We start from the raw sequence: 21801 nt of genomic DNA, 5'->3' as shown, positions 1-21801 counted from the left end.
CAACCCTGCAGAGAAACATGTCTGCTGAAGCAGCAGCTTTTTGGGGGGGGGGTTTGGAGAGTGGGAGGTAAGAGCAGCTTTGCTGCAAGTTTCTGCCAGTGAACACAGGTAACAAGGTGGTGGTCAAGCAGTTCAAGGCTGAGAGACACCTATGGAAATACGGCAAAAGACACCAAGTAAGCGCCAGCTGAAGTTGCTAGCAGCAGATCTTAAATGCTGAAGCAGGTTGCTAGTAGCGAGTTTTAAGTTCAAAGAGAACACAACGCACCTTGTTGAGCAAAACGAAGGGAGATTTTTCCTTTAGCGTTCCTACAAAGAAAGATGAGCACTAACTCCCAGCTTGCAGCAACTAGCTGATTCTACTGGTCTGAGGCAACCTAATTATTATACCACATTGGAGAGGGACCAATTTCAATAGAAAGCAAGCAGACGCCAGGCTGCTGCTGTTAGTATTGGGGTGAGGGTGGGGTTTGGTTTTCCAGTGGGGGAATCCCAATGGGGGAATTGCCAAAAAAAAAAAAAGAAAAAAGGAAAAAAAGGAGGGGGAGGACAGACAGAGGAGAGAGGAAATGCAACAAGGCTGAATGTGTGCAATGAGTCTGTGATGCTCAGAAGGTGCAGAGAGCACACAAATATGACTTTTTGCTATTTTGGCAAAGGAAGTTACCATGGGCAGAAGGGCAGTTCCAACAGCTAGCATGTTGCAAAACACGCCTGGCACCAGGCTAATTTCTAACACTGGTTAAAAGACCTTTGTGATGCTAACACGGCAGGTCCAGGTCTACCAACAAAGACCGTGTGAGACAGCCAGTGTGGTGTAGTGGTTACAGCGTCGGCCTTCAAATCCCCACTCAGCCATGAAGCTCACTGGGTGAGCTTGAGCCGCTCACTGCCTCTCGGCCTAATCTACCTCACAGGGCTGCTGTGGGGGGCTTAAAGGAGATGGGGGAGAACCATGTTTGCTACCTAGAGCTCTGCAGAGATGGAAATGTGACTGAAGCAAGCAAACAAAGCATTTTCTCTAGTACCAGAGAGAGAATGAATAAAGACATAGAATTTACAGCCATTATAAAGGCAGGTTCTGAAATCCCACAGCTGCTCAGCTAAGGGCTGGCCGCTGAAAAGATGAAGAAAGGGTCCGAGGGCATGAGCACCAACTTACAGGAGGACACCTATCCTTAACCACATTCAAAATGCAAGCAGGAGCTATATGCAAAGACGGCCGACAGGAAAAATAAGGGCAGGCAGCAGCGGCTCAAGTCAGCCAACTCCCCTATCACTTCCTGCCTAGCAGCCAGACTGCTCCCATGCTGCCTGCCCTTCTCCTCAAGTGCTTCCTCCCTGCTACTGGATCACTCGGCCCAATGGGAGCCACAGGAGCAGAGAACAGGGCAAGCCAGTCCCTGGGAGGAAGATGGAGCAAAGCGGCTACTGAGCGTCTTGTTCTCTATGACGTATAGACCCTTCTAAAGCCATTCAAGGGAGCAGCCATGCCCACATCTTTGAGGCAGCGAGTTCCATAGTTAAACTATGCACTGTGTGAAAAAGATAACCCCTTTTCTCTGTCCTGAATCTTCCAGCGTTCAGGTTCACTGCTGTAAACCACTGTAATATATACCGTATTTTTCGCTCTATAACACGCACCCGACCATAACACGCACATAGTTTTTATAGGAGGGAAATCCGTAGGCATGCCACCCGTAGGCATTCCCTCCATAACACGCACAGACATTTCCCGTTACTTTTTAGGAGGAAAAAAGTGAGTGTTATGGTGCAAAAAATACAGTATATATTTATGACACAGTGGTATATAATTTATATATATACGCAAATAAATGGATATAACCAACCCTGTGATACAGGTTAGGCTGAGAGATGGTGACTGGTCCAAGATCACCTGGTGAGTTTCTTGGCCAAGTTGAGATTTGAACCCTGGTCTCCTAGGTCAAGGCGCAATACTTTAACCACTACACAACACCAGATTTGCTTTTCTCAATCCAGTACAACTAGTGCCACTGGCTAAAGTTCCCTCTTCGTAGAAGCCTTTAAAAGACACAGGAATTCTGACTTGGCTCTGCAATGTGTTCGGCTTATTGTGTTCTGGGGACCCACGTTTGCCACTGTTTTGTCTTACAGCAGGGGTCAGCAAACTTTTTCAGCAGGGGACGGTCCAGTGTCCCTCAGACCTTGTGGGGGGCCGGACTATATTTGGGGCAGGGGGGAGAACGAATTCCTATGCCCCACAAATAACCCAGAGATGCATTTTAAATAAAAGCACACGTTCTACTCATGTAAAAACACACTGATTCCAAGACCGTCCGTGGACCGGATTTAGAAGGCGATTGGGCTGGATCCGGCCCCCGGGCCTTAGTTTGCCTACCCATGTCTTACAGTTTCAGAGAGAAATTAGGTATAGGGCAGCATTTGATTCCTGCAAAATTCGTTTCCTTTTCTTTTAAAAAAGGGTCAAGACTCTAGCATGGTTGTCGTGAAGCATGTACACACACAATAGTGTCCGGTGTCTACAGGTCAGGCTTGTGTGTTCTACATGGATACACGGTGCAGTTTTCAGTTAACATTGTCTTCGATGTACATACAGAGAGAGGGCTAGACAAAAAAACACACAAAACTAAATATAATAATTCCTCCTGCCGCCAGGATGGATATTTGGCTCTTTTCTCTATGTTTTGAAAAGAAATCCTAATATTTAAAATAAAGCATGCACAGAGGTTTCCGCACAAGCGGGCTTGAAGATTTCTTTATATCACTTTGGTTTGAACACAGCGAACCGAGATACGGATATCCTCCTCTTTTTCATTCAGCAAGTCTCTGTGGGCACCCATATGGTTAAACCCAGCTGTACGGGAAACACCTGCCAAAGCAAACAGCATCACCCCAAGCAGCAGAATCCACTGTACCACCTTCTCCTGCCTGCCTTTTAAAAAAAACCAGGCCGGGCAGATCGGAGCCAAGGAGGGTTCTCTGGGGTCTCAACGCTTTCTGCTCCCTCTGCTCCCCATGCGGTACATCTGTCAGCCACAAACTTGCAGGCCGCAGAGCAACAGGTGGCTTTGACAGGGCAGACAATCCGGGGAGGGGTCCAGTAGCCCGCCAAGTCAAGATGCCAACCCTCCTCCCACAGTGCAAGGCGAGACAAATGGGCTCTGTGCTTCTCTTGTTCTGTCTCACACTCAGAGAGAGATAGAAAGATGCTTTTGCAAAGTTATTCTGCTCCCCTCCCCGCCTCCTGCCACCCGCTACTCTCTGATAGCCAGGCGAGAGAAATGCATATTATCTGCGAACAAGCGAGGCCCTGCTGCAAACGGCTGCATTTTAAAAAAAAAACAATCAATTAATAAAAGTATTGATATACCCTCCCTCTCACAAAACATCAAGGCTTCGTACCCAAAAACAAAATTTGACAACTGTGTTGGCTGGTCAGCTTTTCTTTTTCTTTTTTTAAGACACCTGAAAGTGCTTGAATCTCAGCAGGAACGTCAAGGGCTGCTCTAGTGGGCTCCCAGCTTCTGTATCTGAGTTTCTAACACTGTTTCCAATTCTGAAGTTTGATGACCCCCACGGCAGCCTCCTCTGGACTCTAGGTTGCTCCCGCCAGTATGATTTTTATAGAAGTTGAAAAAGAGGGAAGGTGGCCAGACCCTGGCTAAACATTACACACCCCAGAGAGAACTAGCCATGTGTAAGTCAGGCTGTTGTGACTTCTAAAGGGTCCCCCACCCAGTCATAGGCAAAGAAATCCAAAGGGGACCACAGAACTATCACTTGTCTTCCTTGATCTATCAATGCTTGTCTTTTTTCCAGTAGGATCAGAGCCTGCTCCCTTATCGAGTGAATGGGGCACTGTCCTCAGTCAACCCCTACCTGCCTTCTTACAGCAGGTCAAGAGGTGGTTCTGTCTGTCCGCTTAGCTTCCGTGTTGCCCCTGAAGAACTCAGCAGGGAGGAGGATGGGGACAAAACACTTGTTTGGCTCTGCCTGTTATTGACTCTGGCTCCATCTACTGTTTGGGCTCCCTGCATTCTGCGTCCCCCCCCCCCCATGCCAATGGGCACCAGCCACTGCTTCTTAAGCAGCTAAAGAGTTAGCTGCCCAAAGTACAGATAACATAAGCAGAGACAAGTGATGTGACTTCTTTCGCCTTTTTCTGCTCGCCTCCTTCAGAATCATCTGCAACATTCAGTTACTGCTTGTTTACACATGGCAACCCTTCATGCGATGAATATAACAGGCATCTAAGATCGTAGTAAACATTGCAAAACACTCACCAGCGGACTGGCAGCTGCAACGGCAGCAACGGCTCCCAGGTGAGCAGTTGAGAGGCAAAGAGCATTTGCCATGAAGCCATTTGCCTGCTCCCATAGCACTGCCCTACATTTAATTTGCTTGGAGAGGAGCTGCACACCACACCAGCTGTGGTCAAAGTTCTGCACATCCCAGCTGCAAAACGGTAACAGCCAAGAGCAGAAGGCTCAGATGCAACAACAAAAAAGGCGGTGGGGCACGCGCAGAGCAGCGCTATTGCCGCTGCTCGCACTTTCGTTTCCTGCCATAAGGTCATGAGAAATGGAAGAGATCATCAGCTTAGCATGGCCCTTGACCTGGCCCCAAACGCAACACCCATCAAAGGCAGATCCAGAAAGACAAAAGCCCTGCAGCGGACACTGTATTGCTTGGCACTCAAAGCTACACTGGGAGACCATCATCTAGCCCTATAAAGGAATTCAAGGGCAAGCACATTATGGGGAAAGTGAGAATGTGCAAGGCAAGCTCCGCCCGCTCAACAGCAAAGCATGATGGGCACACCCTTAGCCAACATGCGATCAGGATTAATCTGAAATAGTGTTTCTACTCAGGAAGAGTTTCCAACACAGAGAATGGAACCTTGGTCAATCAGGATTTCTGTCCCCATGTTGGAAACCCCCAGTTTAGCCATCTCCCCCCTCCTCCAAACTAAGACGTCTTGAGCAATGCAGACTGCCACATGATAACTGTATGCTGGCATTTTCCCATAGTTGGAACCAGTAGCTTAGTTGCTTAAAAAGCTGAATGAATGTGTGGCATCCAAAACTGTGAAGTGGTGGTTGTTATGTAGTTTCAGCCATGTAGCTGAAATGCTGCATGTCTACCTGTAGTTTATTATGGATGCTGAGAGTTGTTAGGAGACCCCTATCCCCCTGACAGAGCTGCAATTCCCAGAAAGGTTTAACAGTCAATCCCTCTTCCCAGAGAACTTTGGGAATTGTAGCTCTCTGAAGCAGATAGGCATCTTCTTTGACTCTCAGCACCCTTACCAAACTGTATCTCCTAGGTTTCTTTTGGGGGATGCCATGACTATTAAAATAGTTTAATAGTGCTTTAAATGTCTGGTGTGGGTACTGCATACTTTTAAAGCCCTAGTTGGCATCCCTTAATGCAGTGTTTCTCAAACTTGGGTCTCCAGCTATTGCTGGACTACAATTCCCATCATCCCTAGCTAGCAGGACCAGTGGTCAGAGGTGATGGGTTCCAGAAAATAAACACAAGAGGAAGAGAGGGGCAGGGCCATTTTTGCACCCGAGTTTGACGAGAGTAAGTGTAAGCTAGAGCATTTTCAACTGCTGGTGGCAAGAGAAGGCCTCTGATTGTCTTTCCTCACCAGTTCCAACAAGAGCAAATGAGAGCCTGGGAAGGGGTTCTGCCTTCTGCCTGGGCACTCTCTACACCAGGCAGGTTTCTTTGGGGAAGGCATGGTTGTTGAAGCAGCACAATAGCGCTTTCAAAGAATGTTGCAGATGTGGTCCTAGTGGAGAGCTGAAAGGCCCTCATAGGAAGTCGCCTTATAAAGAGTCAGACCATTGGCCAACCTCGTTTTGTAATTCTCTATGCTGTGGCAGCTGCTCTCTGGTGTCTCAGGTTGGGGACATTCCCAACCCGACCAGGGACTGAACCTTGGACCTTCTGCATGGAAAGCAGCAGTTCCACCATTGAGCTATGGCCTGTCCCCACAGCAGCCTTATGGAAAGAATGGGAGACAGGAAAATAGGGTTGCCATATTTCAAGAAGTAGACAACCCCCCCCCCCAAAAAAAACCCGTGAATTCTTGGTTTACTTGCTGAAGATCCAAGGCAACCCGGCTCCTTCTGGAACCAACCCCCCGACGTATGGCAGCCCTATAGGAAAAGTTCCCCACGTCTGCAAGGGGTGGAGGGGTCAAGACTACACAAGCCATCCACACACCATGTATGCAAGGCAAGAGTCCCCAGCGCCCGCCTGTCCGCTCCCCTCCGCCGCCTCCGAAACAGGGAGAAGGATGCATTCACAAGTCCCCAAGGAGGGGAGGAGGGCGTTTGGTGGGGAAAGGACAAAAGGAAGTAGCAGAGCAGGCCAGGGAGCAGCTGCTTTGCCTGGCCCAACCTAGCGCGATCCTGTCATTCCCCCACCACCAGCAGGATTAGCCGCACGACAGCTGGCCGCCCAAGCTGCCACGTTGATAATGGAACAGAAGAGCCCTCCTCCTTTCCCCATCTCCTCAGCTTTGACAGGCCCATAGCCAAAAGGAATTGGGGGTGTTGGGGGCTGGAGGAAGGGAGAGGGAGAGAGAGGGAGAGACGCCAGCAGAGTTGGGGAGAGAGAAATGCCCTGCCTCTGTGGCAGCCACGGCTGGTGCTAAGCAAAGAAAGTTGCTGGTGGGTCGGAGTGGGAAGCCAAGGAGGCCTCAATGCCCTGCCCTGTTTGTACATGAGACAGTTCTTATTAAACATTTGCATTTATTGATTGATTTATAGGTATGTAAGAAGATGAAAGTTCCTTTTTCAGGGACTCTTTTTTTTAAATGAAGAGGTGGAGAACAGGATCCTGCACCCCACCTTTTCATTCCCAGCAAATGGCATTATCAACAAACGTTTCATTTGACTACTAGGCCTCAACCTAGCCAGGCATTCCTTGGCAAATTTCCCACAATCCCTTGGGGCAAGGGGACGGGAGGGATGGCAAGACAAGCGGGAGCCTCAAACAGGTGAAAAGACCCTGGTCGGAAGGCAAACATTCCCTTCATTTACAGCCAAAAACGAAGGCCAAACCCAGCCCCGAGGGGGCCTACATTTCTTTAAAAAGAGGAGAGAGGATTCTGGTGGCAGAACTGTGAACAGAGCCCCGCCACGCTCTAGCCTTGCCCAGGCAGATATGTCATGCCCTGAACTCAACCCCCCTCCCTCCTTTCCCCAAAACATGCACACACCCTCTCCAGGGCGTGGGAACCCTTCTGCTACATTATCACAGAATACCACAGCATTTATGGTACACACCCACTCTCTCCTTCTCTCTCTTTCATGCACAGACAGAACAGGATTTCCACCATGAAAAAACAAGAACAGCACCTCCCAAGGCTATCCAACCCTCTACAGAAATCTTTATACCCCCTGAAAACTATGCACGGGGCCCATTCAGCGGTGATTAACCTGTGGAACCTCCAGGTGTTGCTGAACTACAACTCCAGTTATCCCTGGCCACTGGCAATGCTGGCCAGCCTGATGGGCGCTGCACCTAATAACTCAGCAAGGAGGAGGATTTGTGGCGGGAGACAGGGCTAGAATAGGCTCCATCTATTGCTTATCACTCTGCCTTCCAGCCTAGCAGTTCCAATGGGCCCCAGCCACTACCTGCCCTACACAACTTGGGGGCCAGGGTATCATAAGGAACTGGTTTTAATTATTGCTTTGTGTTGCTTTTAGATGTTTTTGTGCTGTTGTATACCACCCTGATGTTCTGCGAGGGCAGTATATAAATGCTTATATAAATAAATAAAAGTAAATAAACTTCGTTTAAACCAACATTGGCTCTACCATGGTTGTTGGACTCCAACTCCCATCAGACCCAATAGTCAGGTAAATGGGATATGTAAGCCTACAATATCTGAAGGGCCACAGGTTCTTCATCGCTGGTTTAAACTATGTTGAGTTCAAAAAAGAAGTCGTCAGGGTCAAACTATGGCTTACAATTCTAGCTTGCTCACTAACCATAAATTAAACTAGCCAGTTCCCAGAGTTTGGATGCAGCTGGGAACTATGGATAATTTAAAAGTGAAACTAGATGTTGCCAATCTCCTGCTTGTGGACATGGTAAAGAGGACTTTGCCCAAGTCCATAGTTTAATGTTACCTTTGAACAGGCCCTTTGATTTCTACAAGAGAGTAAGGCTAGGACTTAACTCCGTCCCTCTTACCCTAAATGAGCAGTCTGCTTCACAGTTATAAATATTCATAATTTGCACATTGAACAGGTAGTCAGATTCCTTCCCCCGCTCTTTTCCAACTATTCTTTCTAGGGCTGACATCTAATTTGCGATGGCAAAAAGTTCCAAAAGGAACCTCTCCAAAATGAATGAATGAGTTGTAAAATGGCAAACACAATTCATTGTAAGCAAGGGTAAAGTAATGCATGCCAGGGCAAGAAAAGACCCTCAGCTTCACATATAAGTCCATAGTATCTGAAATAGCAGTAACTGACCAGGAATGAAACTTTGGGGTCATAGTGCATAGCTTGATTAAGACGTCAATCCACTGTGCAGCAGATGTGAAAAAGGCAAATCCCATGCAAGAAGGGAATTAGAGATAAAACTGCAGATAGCATAATGCCATCATACAAATCTATGGTGCAACCACATCTAGAACACAGCTCTGATCACCTCACCTCGAAAAAGATATTGTTGAGTTGGAAAATGTTCAGAAAAGGGAAACTGGTGATCAAGGGGATGGAGCAATATTGGAAGATTTGAGCCAGATAAAAGTACTTCAGCACTTAATTAAAGGTACACAGCAATTAATTAAACTATGGGACTTGCTCCCACTGGGGGCAGTGGGAGCCACCAACCTGAATAGCTTTAAAAGAGAATTAGACATTAATGCTAAGGCAATCAGTGGCTACTAGCCATGATGGCTATGCTCTGCCTCCGCAATTGGCCTAATCCAGCAGGCTCTTCTTATGTTCTACCATAAGATGAGGTTGTGTTCTACCATATCCTCAAAATATAATTGCTGCAGATGCCTCCTATATCCCACACTGAGAATTAGACCTTTTTGCCAAGTGGGTAGCAGTGTCCCTCTTGCAGAACACATGTAATAAGTGTACATTGTGCAGAATGGAGGAATCCTTGTGACCAAGAAATAGCCAGACATTGGAGAGCTCCCATCATGCACTGGCAGGGGCACGAGGGAGCACAGTTCTCTCCAGCAGTGAAAACCTGGCATTCCACTGCAGCCATAGCTGTGACTCCGAGCCAAATGGTCATGGCTCCTTGCAGGATCGCCATCTGGCAACATGGAGCAGAACAAATAGACACTACAAACATCACACCATAAAAACTCCCTTCATAGCTTGGGTAGCCTAGTGATTCCCCTATGCCCGCTAGTTTAACCAAATGTGTTTGACAGGTCATGGATATAGTGGTGTTGTTTTTTTAGAAAAACAGTAAGGCTTATAACATGTTAGTTTGCATTTTGAAAAAAACAACCCAAAATATCATCTATTTTTTTTCTTGAACAGTCACACCAGATCTTCATTCTTCCACTGACCTAGCAACAATTTTGGTGGTTTCCTACTTTTTGAAATACGGTGTGCTACTTTCTATAGAACAGCCAGCTGTAGGTGCCAGGAGGACTGGTGATGGCAGAGGGACCTTCTCTCCATTGCTGAGTTTACTTGCAAAGACCTTTACTTGGGAAAGATGCTCTGTGACGAAATTGCAGAGGAAACCCACAAAAGCTACATGCTGTAAACGAAACTCAATGGGCAGGAACCATAGGACAGTATCAAAACTAGCGACTGGTCACAGCACAGACATCCTGCAAAGATGGGGAAACATGCAGCTTCGAATGTCCTTAGATGGCTTTTCCTCACACTTTATCACTCTCTTCTGGGAGTTGCCTGCCCAGCCCTCAGTTTCCTCTCCTGCTATAGATAGGAAAATTTGCAGAGTCACATTGGTCAGGGCCTCTCAATGAAAGCCAGGTCCCACTAGGCAGCGCACACATCAGCAACCTAAAGAAAAGGCAGGAAGTGTTTTTCACGTTCTGAAGCCCATCTGCACAGCAGCCTTCAAATCAAAGCCTGCCTGCCCCAAACAATGTGGCTTGTATTCCGATGCAGTCCACAGCCTCTTAAGTGACATAGGAAACTGCATTGCGCCAGTTCAGGCCCTTGGTTCCATCTAGTTCAATAATGTCTACAGTGATTGGCAGCAGCTCTCCAGGGTTTCGGGAGATCTCTTCCAACCAGTGTTAGAAACTCAAAAATATAAGCCAATTGCCCAATGGCGCCTTAAGCCTAGGTTACAGTCGCCACAATGGAATGCCCAGGAGCCCCCTTTTTTTTGCAATGACATTTATTGTTATCATTACTCTTTATTTCATGCCTATGCCACTTTATATTCTAAAGAAAACAAATCTCAAGGCAATTTACAACAAGTTAAAACATCCAACCAAACAATCCAGAACAAAACAAAGGAAAATATTTCAGATCCTTTGCTAAGTGACATTTTGCTTCTCCCATATTCATTTATCTGCTTAATTTATATAGCTGCCCCACAGCAGAAGTACTCTAAGAAGCCAGTGTGGCGTAGTGGTTAGAGTGTCGGAACAGAACCTAGGAGATCAGGGTTCAATTCCTCACTCGGCCATGAAACTATTGACCTGGGGCTAGTCACAGTCACTTAACCTACCTCACAAGGTCATTGTAGGGATTAACTGAGGAGGAGGGTGAACCATGTACTCCTTGGAGAAAAAGGTGGGATATACCGTAAATGCAATAAGTAAGTTATTCTGCTTAAGCAAGCTGGAGGGGACAGCTAGATGGAGACATCAGTCCCCAGCTTGGTGCCAAGAGATCTCCATGTGGTCACACTTGGACCTGTGCTAGTTGCAATGTGCCTGGCGCCTGGCTGATTTCTAACACTGCTTCCAACCCTATGTGGGAATGCCGGGATTTAATCTGGGACCTTCTGCACTCAGAGCACGTGTTCTACCACTGAGCTATGATATAGTACACCCTAAAGAGTAACAGAGCAGAGCATCACACCCAGCTGCATCTAACTGCCAATCCAAATGGACCAAATATCCATTGATAACAGTGCATGGGGGGGAAAGACAACAGCCCACAAGGAGTGGATAAAGGATCAGGACATTATGTTCCAGTTCTGAGAGGGCAGCTCTGCAATGAGCTGCATAAAGCCCTATACAGCAGAACTATTATAGTCCTATTATACTCATTTTCAAAAGGGGAGGGGGAAATGGAATGGAGTCTCCTAGCACAGGGCATGGCTGGCTGGAACCCTGAATCGAAACAGTCCGCACTACAGGACCAATTTTTGTAATAATACTAATAATGGATACCAACACTTCAGGAGTTGGGACGTTTAAAGGGCTCTGCATGAATTTAGGCTCCCAGTACCAATGTGTTAATGCAGACGCAGTGCATTTATACCTCTTCAGGTTATTAAATAAAACTTAGATTTTTGGAAAGAGCAGAAAGAATGAAAGCTATGATGAGTGAAGTGTGTGAACACCAACTTTGCAGCGCTAGACCACCAAATCTTGACTGCTGAAAGGCAGAGTTCTGACTCTCTCCCTCTCTCTAAGCCAAGGCTCTAGGGATGCCAATGTTCTGTGCCGTCCACTTGAGTTGTGCATGGCCCGCCCTTTCCACAGATGTGCGGAAATATGGCCCCAGGGAAGAAGAGACTGCAGCCACCTTCAGGAAGAAGCCCAAAAGGCTGAACTTGCTGTCCTCAAACCACGCCCATCCTGGCAGCTGCATTTTGTGCAATTAAAGCGAAGTGACTTGCACTTCAAATGCTGACCAAACAGTTTCCTGTAAGAACTCTGTGTTGCTAAGTCCTCTGAATCATCATCTCAAAGGGCAGCCTGGAACAAAAGTGAAATGGGGGTGGGGTGGGGAGAACCCAGGCAATAAGATTAAAGGTCTCTGCTACCTGGTTCTACCTGTCAAGGGTCCCAGAAATCATGCCTGGGTACATGCATGCAAACAGAGAGAATGAGATTAAGGCCTATGAATCAGAGTTGGAAATCAGAGTTGGAAAATCCAGCCTAGGGCATCATTGATAGGTGGCTTATCCCAAACAGTCTGGTCCACTGTCAAACAGTTCGGCCCATCAGTATGTTCTTTGCAAAGTTTAGATGAAATCTAGTTTCTTATAATTTGAAGCGGCTGGTTCAGGTCTTACCCTCTGGGGCAGGCATAGGCAAACTCGGCCCTCCAGATGTTTTGGGACCACAACTCCCATCATCCTTACAGGACCAGTGGTCAGGGATGATGGGAACTGTAGTCCCAAAACGTCTGGCGGCCTGAGTTTGCCTATGCCTGCTCTGGGGCAACAAGAGAGTGAATATGCTCTGTGATCTATGCAACAGCCATTCAAATGTTGAGTGTGGGTGTGCCCTACTTGATATTTTTTTAAAAGAACTTTTTTTCAAACTTTGGCACAATCCTTGATCCGGCGAAAGATTCCTAAGAAATAAAAACACCCCACCCCCCAAGACAAGTATTTAGCCCTTATGGCTACAAAAACATGCTTGAATGTGTGGGTAATACCTGCTGAACCTCAGAAACTAAAGAGGTAGATTTATAAGATGCCCAGATGTTGTGAAGGAGCCACATTCATAGAATTGCAGAGTTGGAAGGAACCATGAGAGTCATCTAGTCCAACCAGCTGCAATGCAGGAATCTTTTTTTTTTTTTTTGCCCCACATGGAGCTCAAACCCATGATCATGTATGATTAGGCACATATCCCTTTAAAATGCTTGGAAGCAGCAGCTCAGTGTTCTCCCTGTTCTCCAGAGCTAAGCTCCTCAAATCCACTAGCCAGGATGCTGGTGGCAATCATCCCTTCCACGTGTTCTCTGTGAGCTGGGAAAGGGGCTTGGGGTGGGACTAGACCTCGACTTTTGCACTTAACTTTTGTAAGATGTGTCTCAGAGGTAGGGCTGTCTGGCTAGTAAGCAGAGCCAAAACATGCAATAATACTAATAATAATTTTATTATTTATATGCTGGCAAACTGAGTGGGTCACCCAAGCCACTCTAGGCGGCTCCCAACAAAATATTAAAAACGCAATAAAACATCAAACATTAAAAAACTTTCAGATGTCTTCTGAAAGTCAAATAGTTGTTTATTTCCTTGACATCTCATGGGAGGGTGTTCCACTGCTCCACTTACTAAGCAGGCCCTCTGAGCTGGATCTCAGTGTCTGGGCTGAAGATGCTCCTTCAGGTATACAGGGCTGAGGCCGTTTAGGGCTTTACCAACTCTTTAAATTGTGCCTGGAAACCTACTGGGAGCTCTGCACCACAGCTATGCTTTCAAAAAGAAGTGCACGGCTTACACTACTACACCAGGCTTTTCAACAACCTCTTGCTTGCCACTGGAAGGAAGCTGGGCCCTGCTGCCACCTTTTTGGCACCTGGTGTTTAGGCATCTGCGTTTGATTGCATCATCAAGCAATGCAGTGAAAGTTTGAGTGGGCTTTCAGTCGGAGCAAATTTCAAACTTGTGAAGGGCCGGACCCCCCCCTCCGAAAAGCACCCCCTCTCCTGAAAGGACCTCCCCCCCCCCGCCTCGTCTCCGCTGGCCTGGGCAGAGGAGGCAGCCTCTGCCCCACCACTGCTCCCTCCCGCTCAGCTCTTCCCGCTCCCTCCCACTTGGCGGCCTCTGGGCGCCACCCCTTCCTTCCTGCTGAGGCGGCTGAGCAGGAGGAAGCAGCGGTGGCGCAGAGGCCGTGCCAGCATCGCTGCTCACCCAGGTGTCAGCGGCTTCTAATTGGCTGCCAGGAGCTTCTTGTAGCCAATCAGAAGCCGCTTCGCGTAAGTCAATCCCTGTGCAGTGAGGCCTCTGCGCCATACCGGTTTAGCGCGGGGACTGACCGAGCGGGCGGCATGGTCCGCAAGGTTTGCAGGCCGGATTAATGAGCCTGGCGGGCCAAATCCAGCCCGCGAACCTTAGTTTGCCAACCCCTGCACAAGCATATCTGACTTGACTGGTGCAGTGCGCCTGTTTTGTGAGCTCAGGTACCTGGGTGGGGCTTACGAAGCAGCCTTAACTGGTCTTAACAAAACAAATGGAGTAGCTTATTTAGAAGTTGAATCATAGCCACAGTCTGCTTGTGAAGGCCAGAAGAAAACTGCTGTGCCATAATCAACCGAGCGGCCAAGACAACATTGACCTAAATTGCAAGTTTATGCCAACCTGCACTTTAAAAATTACGCACCAGCTTATATTAGAAGTGGCTTTCCGAAACAAGTTTCTCAGATGCAACTACCAAGCATATTTACAGTGCAATCCAATACATGTCTACATACAAACTTAATGGGGCATACGCCCAGGCTAAGAGCAAGCATTAGAAATTAACATTAGCATGATGGGGGCTGTAGTTCAGCAACATCTGGAGGGCCAAAGGTTGTCCACTAGCCACTTAGAGCAGGCATCCCCAAACTCGGCCCTCCAGCTGTTTTGGGACTACAATTCCCATCATCCCTGACCGCTGGTCCTGTTAGCTAGGGATGATTGGAAGTTGTAGTCCCAAAACAGCTGGAGGGCCGAGTTTGGGGATGCCTGACTTAGAGGCTGGGGGGGGGGGGGAAGGCCTTTTACCAAGTGGACTAATAGAAAAGGGATGGGATGATCCATTCTTCCTCACCAACCCACTGCATATCTGTGCTGGTCCTGGTGATTTTTCATCTTCTACAGCTAACCTAGAAACCAAGGAGCCTGGCAGAGGAGGGATGGCACATTGTGTCCATTATCCATCATCCACTCACTCACCTGCATGGAATTCCTATGGTCACATATAAACAAGTACCAGACAAGCTGTAAAAGACAAGGCTATATTGGTGCAGCGACATGCCTATGCAAGTCAGGATAGAATCATACGGGACTTAAGTTTGGAAAGATCTTGTTCCTCGAATGCAAGAGGAGCTATGAGGTCTATTTCACCAGAGCTCCTGTTCTGCACAGATAACACGGGGGACATGGTGCCCCTGACAGAGACATGCCTTCAGAAGGAGTCTGGGCAACAAAAGAGGGGAGGGGTTTAGATGGTGCCTTCCCTCTTTTGGGGGTGGGGAGGGAAAGCATCTCCGAGAGCAATGCAAGGCACAGATGCGCAGCAGGAAAGAGAAAGCAGGTGATATTATTATAGCATAAGGCGGGGGCTGTTTAGAGAAACTGGCATTCGGCCCCTGTTAAGCACAAAGGTCCTAGTTGCTCAGACAGATTAGGAATTCCAAGAACTAGAAAGTATGGAGGGGAGAGGGAGAGCTACAGACCCACAAGGGGATGTTCATCCCAAAGCCCACACCTGTCAGGAGGCGTCAAACACTCAGCAGGGGAGATAGAGAAATCTGAAATTCGATTCAGCCCTTGGGAGGACAGAGGGTTACAGCAGAAGCTGGAATGGTTCCCAGGACTTGGAGAAAGGGGGGGGGGGTTGATGACTCCAGGCTTCTCTGCCAATTAGGAGCATTGGTCAAAGCTTTCAGCAAGCATGCCATGGAGGCCTAGCACCAAAAGTTGCAAAACAGCGGAGCAGGATTGTATTGAGGAAGGTATTCCTGAACCCATCAGTCTGCCACACTCTGCACTGTCTACACACCAGCCGCACTCACACATTATGCTAAGATGAACCATGGTTTAGTGTGAACATGCTGGCTCCCAAGGGGGAGATTTCACCCACTTTGGTCATTTCCAGATCCTTTCAGCTCAGCATGGCAGCTAAACCATTGTGGCTCATTGTGTCCTCTGAATGGGAGATTAACCACAATCTATAGCCAAGGTTTGTTCTTGGTTACAGGTCATGGCTAAGGAGGAGGGAGCTTAACCACAACTCCATGTTGAGATGACACGCTGAGCCAAACAGTGGCTTAAGTGCCGCATGTTGAGCTAAAAGTACTGGAGAGGAGCAAAGCAGCTGTGATCTCCACTCCACATGTTAGCAGGGTCCCAGTAAGCCATAGTTTGGCTTAGCATGATGTGCATACCCAGCCACTAACTGACAGAAGCTCTCCAGAGTTTCAGATGGGACTCTTTCCCAGCCTTTCTTGGACATGCCTGGAACTGAACCCAGGACCTTCTGTAAGCAAGTCATGGGCTCTACCAATGAGCTATGGCCCTCCTGTCCTCCCCATGGCACTATAGGGAAGGAGTGCAATTTGCAAATTCCCTGGGGGAAGACATGGCCCCAAGCAGAAACATCAACATCACCTCTACCCCAGAGGCAGAAAACTATCAGACAAGCCCAGTTGAGTTTTCTGGTCTTTCTAGAAACAGCAGCACAAGGGATGTCAGAGCAGGGACAAGAGCCACAGCTCCGTGGAAGGAATGAGAGAAGGCATAGCTTAGTGTTAGAGCAATGCCTTGGATGCAGAAGGCCACAGGTTCACTCCAAGGCATCTTCAGTTCTAATGAACAGGCAGCAGGTGATGGGAAAAACTTGGTTAAATCCATGGAAGAACCCCAGAGAAGTTTCTGTTGGACAATACTGATGGGTCAGCGATCTGACTCAATATGAAGCAACTTCCTATGTTCCAGGGATAAGCATCACAGCAATTCAATGAGGAAAGCTGCCATGTCTGACAAAATGCCCTTTTCCATGCGATGCTTAGAGGTACAGAAGCCCTTAAGGTGCCTCTGCCTTGCCACTCACCTTGGTTGCAACTCAGCTTCCCTTTGGGCCAGAGGCTATAGCTTTGTGGTAGAACTCATACCCTGCACTGCATACAAAATATCTCCAGTTCAGTCCAAGAGACCCCAGAGAGCCACTGCCATTCGCTGTGCATTATTGAGTAGAGGCCAGCACAGCAACACTCTCCCATTTGTGCTCCCAAACAACAGGTGCTCAGAGGCATGATTTATAGCATCAGAATCTTACCAGACAACTAAGTCCAACCTGGGACCAAGAGGTTCCTAGAAAGACAGGTTTTCAATAGCTGGCTGCAAGCTCACCATGGGACTGGATGATCAAGTGCCACACATGCCACTAAGGTAAATCTACTTTTGGACTTCCCACAGGCATCTGGTTGGTCACTGCGAGAACAGGATGCTGGGATAGATGGGCCTTTGGTCTGAACCAAAAAGGTCCTTCTTATATTATTATTGGGGGTGTTACAAGATAATATGCTTTAGAGTGGCAGCCTGAGGTTCAGAGGGCACTGGAATGCACTCCTAAAACACACTTACTAGGGAATATGTCTCCTCAGACACAGCAGGATGCACTTCTGAGTAAACATGCGTGAGGTTGTAAATTGGCAGGTACAGAAAGGTGTGTGAAAGTGCCACCAATGGACATGTCCAGTTCGCTTCTAGTATATGACCCAGCCAAGTACCACTAATGGTACAGGAGTAGCTTTGGTGCTCCCTTCCGCCCCCAAGTCCCTAGCAGCAAAGCAGGGGGTTATAGTTCTACCTGAAAACACAGGTAATACAATTACTAACAGCAGCACTGGTTAAATCAGAACAAAGAGCATTTCTACACCTTTGCCTTATCAACCATCACGTAGGGTATCACTCCACGCTATGCCCCACCCTGTGGCTCATCCATTCCACATAATGTACAGGCCCAGACAGCACTGCCATGCAGGGATTAATAACAATATTTAATCAGGGCAGAAGAACTTCACATGCACCATGTGGTTGTAAATCCTTACAGTGGCCCTTTAAAACAGGTGTGGGGAACCTTTGGCCCTCGAGATGTTACTGAACTACAATTCCCATCATCCCCACCAAGCATGGCCAGGGATGATGGGAGCTGTAGTTCAGCAAAATCTGGAGGGGCACAGTGCCTCCACTGCTGCTTTTAAGCAAGCCGCTACTATTATCTTCCATATTCCAAATGGGAAGAATACTGGCTAGAACTTGGGCTCATCCAATGAAGCTCGCCGGTGGGACGTACTTCTTTGAAGTTATGCAACACAATTTGCTATCACAAGATGTGTGATGGATTCCCATTTAGAAAAGAAAGCCAGACAATTTCATGGATGAGGCCATCAGTGGATACTAGTCCCAATGGCTCTATGTTGCTTCAAGAATTGGAATAATGTTGCTTCTGAATACCAGTTGGAGAACAACAGTGGCACTCATGGCCTCATGCCTTGCATGTAGGCTTCTCATAGGCATCTGGTTGGCTGCTGTGAGGAACAAGATGGTGGACTGAATGGGCCTTTGGTTTGAGCTAGCAGAGCTAGTCTTATTTTTTTCATTGTGTGTTGTGGGAAATGGCTAGTGATGAACTGAAGGTGTTAGGGAACACCATGACCCATGAAGCCATCTCTTAGTCCAGCCTTCACCAACCTGGTGTCCTCCAGTCTTTTTCTATTGCAATTCCCATCAGTCTCACAGCCAACGGTCAGAGCTGATGGCAGTTGGTCCAAAACATCTGGAGGGCATCAGGCTGGCCAAAGCTGCTTTAACCCAACACAGCAAGGCTCACATGTTCACCTACTGAACTCATGGCAGAGACAAGACTGAAACTAGGGCCCATGAACCCAAGTCAAAGCCACACTACATCAGCTCTCACAGCAACCGCTTTCAGGATGATTGCAAGTAGATCTACCATGCAAAGGCTAAGAGGTTGATCTGGGTGGGTGTTCTAAGAGGAATGCTTTGCTCACCTGGATTAACCCACCTGCTCTTACGGCAGGGGTTCTCAATGCAGGGTTCATGGGTGCAATGGCCCCCTTGAGTTTTTTCCATGCTGCCCATGAGGCCCTCACCCCACTGCCCTCTCAGTCATCGGGCAGAGGCTGCTTACCTTTTTCTCTCTTGACCAGAAAGTAGAGCTGAAGGAGGAAGCTGGAAGTGCAAAACTTTCCCCCACTTCCTCTTTCTGCTCTACGAGCTTCTCAAGGTTCAGATTAATTCTGCTAGACCCAACTCCCAGATCCCTTGGAAAAGCAAAGAAAAGGGAAACAGGCCCGGCTTAAGCACCTGTAGGTCCTCAGGGTCCATCTGGCAATGCTGGGTGCTTCCGTCCAGCCCTGTCTTGGGACCAGAGTGCTTCCGATTTCAATTCACACCCACACAAAAGCAGCGCACACCAGAAGTGCAAAAAAACTTGGCCAGAGGGCACAATCCCCAGCTCACAAAAACGCACTGACACAACAACTATTTTTTTCTTAAAGAACATCCTCATCGTTCACTGCGCCAAGCGCAAGACTCCTGCACCGTTGAACATCCCCTATTTAAATGGTGACAATGATTGTGCACTACCTCCAATGCCAGAGGTAGCACACCTCTTAATATCAGCTGCTGAGAATCAGAAGTGAAGAAAGTAGAGATGTGGCGCTCAGTTCCTGCTTGTGTGCTTCCCAAAGACACCTGGTTGACCACTGAAAAGAAGATGCTGGACTAGGTGGGCCTTTGGGCTTTTCCTTAACTCCTTCTGTTTTTCCCCTTTGGGGAGCAGCTTGGTGAAGAACATCTGGCTTTTATGGAGAAGGTCCCACATTCAATCCCTGGCATATCTAGGTAGGGCTGGGAAATGCCCCTGCCAGTCGATCCTAAGCTAGATGGGCCAATGGTCCAGTTTACTATGATTCCTTTGCCAGAGGAAGCATCAAACTTAGGCATGGTTCTTTAGATTCATGCACCGGAGGCTATCGAATCAGGTAAAAGCTCTGTCAAAATCAGAACTCTTCCAGAGAGTGAGTGGCGGAAGAGACAAGGCTTTGATCAAAGGAAAAGGGGGGAAAGATTAAGGCTGCTGGAACTGATTCACTGAGGCCGGGCTCAACTCGGCTGAAATAGTTGATGAAATGTATCAAACTGCCATGTCAAGGCAGGAGAGGAATTTTGCAACATGAAATTCTTCTCCTTAGCATCTTGTTTTTAAAGATGCTTCCCCTATCCTTTTAGTGTCACAGATGGCATTCTGCATGACGTAGCAGCGTTAGGATTTCTGCAATAACAAAAAGGAGAAGTGTTGTAGGGCAAAGTACAGGGAAGTTAAGAAATGGCATGAGCCACAATGTACTGTATTGAGATTCACGAATCTTTGGGCTTTAGCCCAAAAGACACCTCCACCTGCACGCCCCCATACAACATAACCCCACAAAGCCCACCCAGCAATTAAGGTTTTCATAAAGTAGCCTTGGCTTTGGAGCTATTGGCAGAAGTACACCTTGTTCCTTGGGTCTGCACAGCCAGGTGCAACCCAGTGCCAACCACCAGCCCCCCCCAACCCTACCCACATTGTTGCATCCATATAAAGGTGCAACAGTGGTGTCAGAAGCCAATGCGCTGGTAAAGAAACAGAAAGGAAAAGTAAGAGAAAAAGGAAAGCGGTATTACCGGCAGTTTTCCAGTGGAAGCGGATCGCATGGTTTTGATCTCGGGTCCATGGGGGGTGGCATAAAGGCAGCTGCCCCTAGGCAATGGGGCAACCACAGCAGTCTGAGGGTACACCTGAGTGAAATAGGTAGTTGGGAGAGCTCGCATCTGGGGGCTGCTGAGGTTGGAGACCACCAGTTCTGCAGAGGTGATCACAGGCATGACTTTCTTTTGCTGCTGGGGGGGGCCAAGAGCAGAGGGGGCCCGTCCAGGGGCAGGAGGCCCAACTTTGGGGATTCTCAACATGGCTGAGCCCTCTCCAAAAGGCCACAAAGGAACAAGCAGAGCTTCAAAAACAAGTGATGGTGGCAATAACTGTTCTTATTTTGAGAGATCCTGAGAGGTAGCTTGGAAAATGTACTCTTAGCCATTTAAAAAACTGCCATTGGCTTGCTCCGCAGGGGTCAAGCCCCAATGCAACATAAAAAATAATAATCACAAATTCATCCTTCAAAGAAAAAGAAACCTGGAAGAAACAGCTTGCAATGTTGACTTTTGGTATTGGAGGAATGGCTCATGCAGACCCCAATTTCTCTCTTTTCATCAAAGTCTGTTTCCAGAGCCTTTCTTTGCTAGGGGAGCGAGCCATAGGGCGGCCAAGCAGGCTTCCCCCCCCCCCCACTTCCTCCTCCTCCAAACCGATGAATGACCCCAGCTCTCGGCTTCAAAAATAAATAAATAAATGATGCACGCTTAGCGCGGAGAATAAAAAAAAAAAGACACACCAACTTTGCACTAGCCCTCTTTCCAGAAACATAAAATAAAGGATTTTTGGAGAGACTTTGCAAGGTTACAGATCAGCTTTGCACATCCCCTCCCCCAGCAAAGAAAGCAGCTTTTGTGGCTGGGGAAAAAAAATCGCAGCCGGAGAATCGGGGGAACAAAAGCTCGGGTGCTTTTTCTTTCTGCTCTTTCTTTCTTTCTGCAAAACACCACCCGGAAGATTTCTCTCCCCGGCTGCCCCCCGCTCCGGCTCCCCGTGCCTAGATCCCAGGGCCGGCGGAGGGGCTCGGCAGAAGCATCCTGGCCGGGCTCAAGCAGCCAGTCCGGGCCCTGGATCCTTTCGCGGCCCCGGCGCCTTTCATGGAGCTGCCGCCGACTTGCAATGCTGGCCCCCTCGGTTCCTTGGGGCTCCCGGCTGGGCCGCTGCCAGGTTCCGGGCCGCTGCCAGGGCCGCCTGGGGCAAGGATGGATCTGGATTGGGGCAAGAGCGCACCCGATGGCTGCCCAGCCCTTTCTCTTTCCGTTCCTCCTTCTCTCGCTTTTTTTTTTTTAAGCGCCAAACTACGTGCCGCGAAATTCGGATCTCCCGCGGAAAACCCCGCGCTCCCATTGGCCCGCGCCGCGCCAGCCCGTCCCCGCCCACCGGATTTGATACATTTTGCCAGGCGAGGGGCGAGACCGGAGGTTCTG

General features: G+C 48.2%; 1 protein-coding gene across 1 annotated transcript in view; it reads right to left on the bottom strand.

Annotated features, from left to right (window-relative positions):
* Positions 1-21652, bottom strand: part of E2F2 (E2F transcription factor 2) — a 36114-nt gene extending 14462 nt beyond the window's left edge. The window contains exon 1 of the mRNA XM_081015777.1: positions 20350-21652. Coding sequence (XP_080871903.1) covers positions 20350-20634 — 285 coding nt within the window. The 5' untranslated portion in view covers positions 20635-21652. The remainder of the gene's footprint in view (positions 1-20349) is intronic.
* Positions 21653-21801: the final 149 nt, after the last annotated feature.

Source organism: Podarcis pityusensis (assembly GCF_964106645.2).
Source record: "Podarcis pityusensis genome assembly, chromosome: 8".
Lineage (NCBI taxonomy): Eukaryota > Metazoa > Chordata > Lepidosauria > Squamata > Lacertidae > Podarcis > Podarcis pityusensis.
Note: the sequence above shows the minus strand (reverse complement) of the source record. Positions and strands in the feature narration are given on the sequence as shown.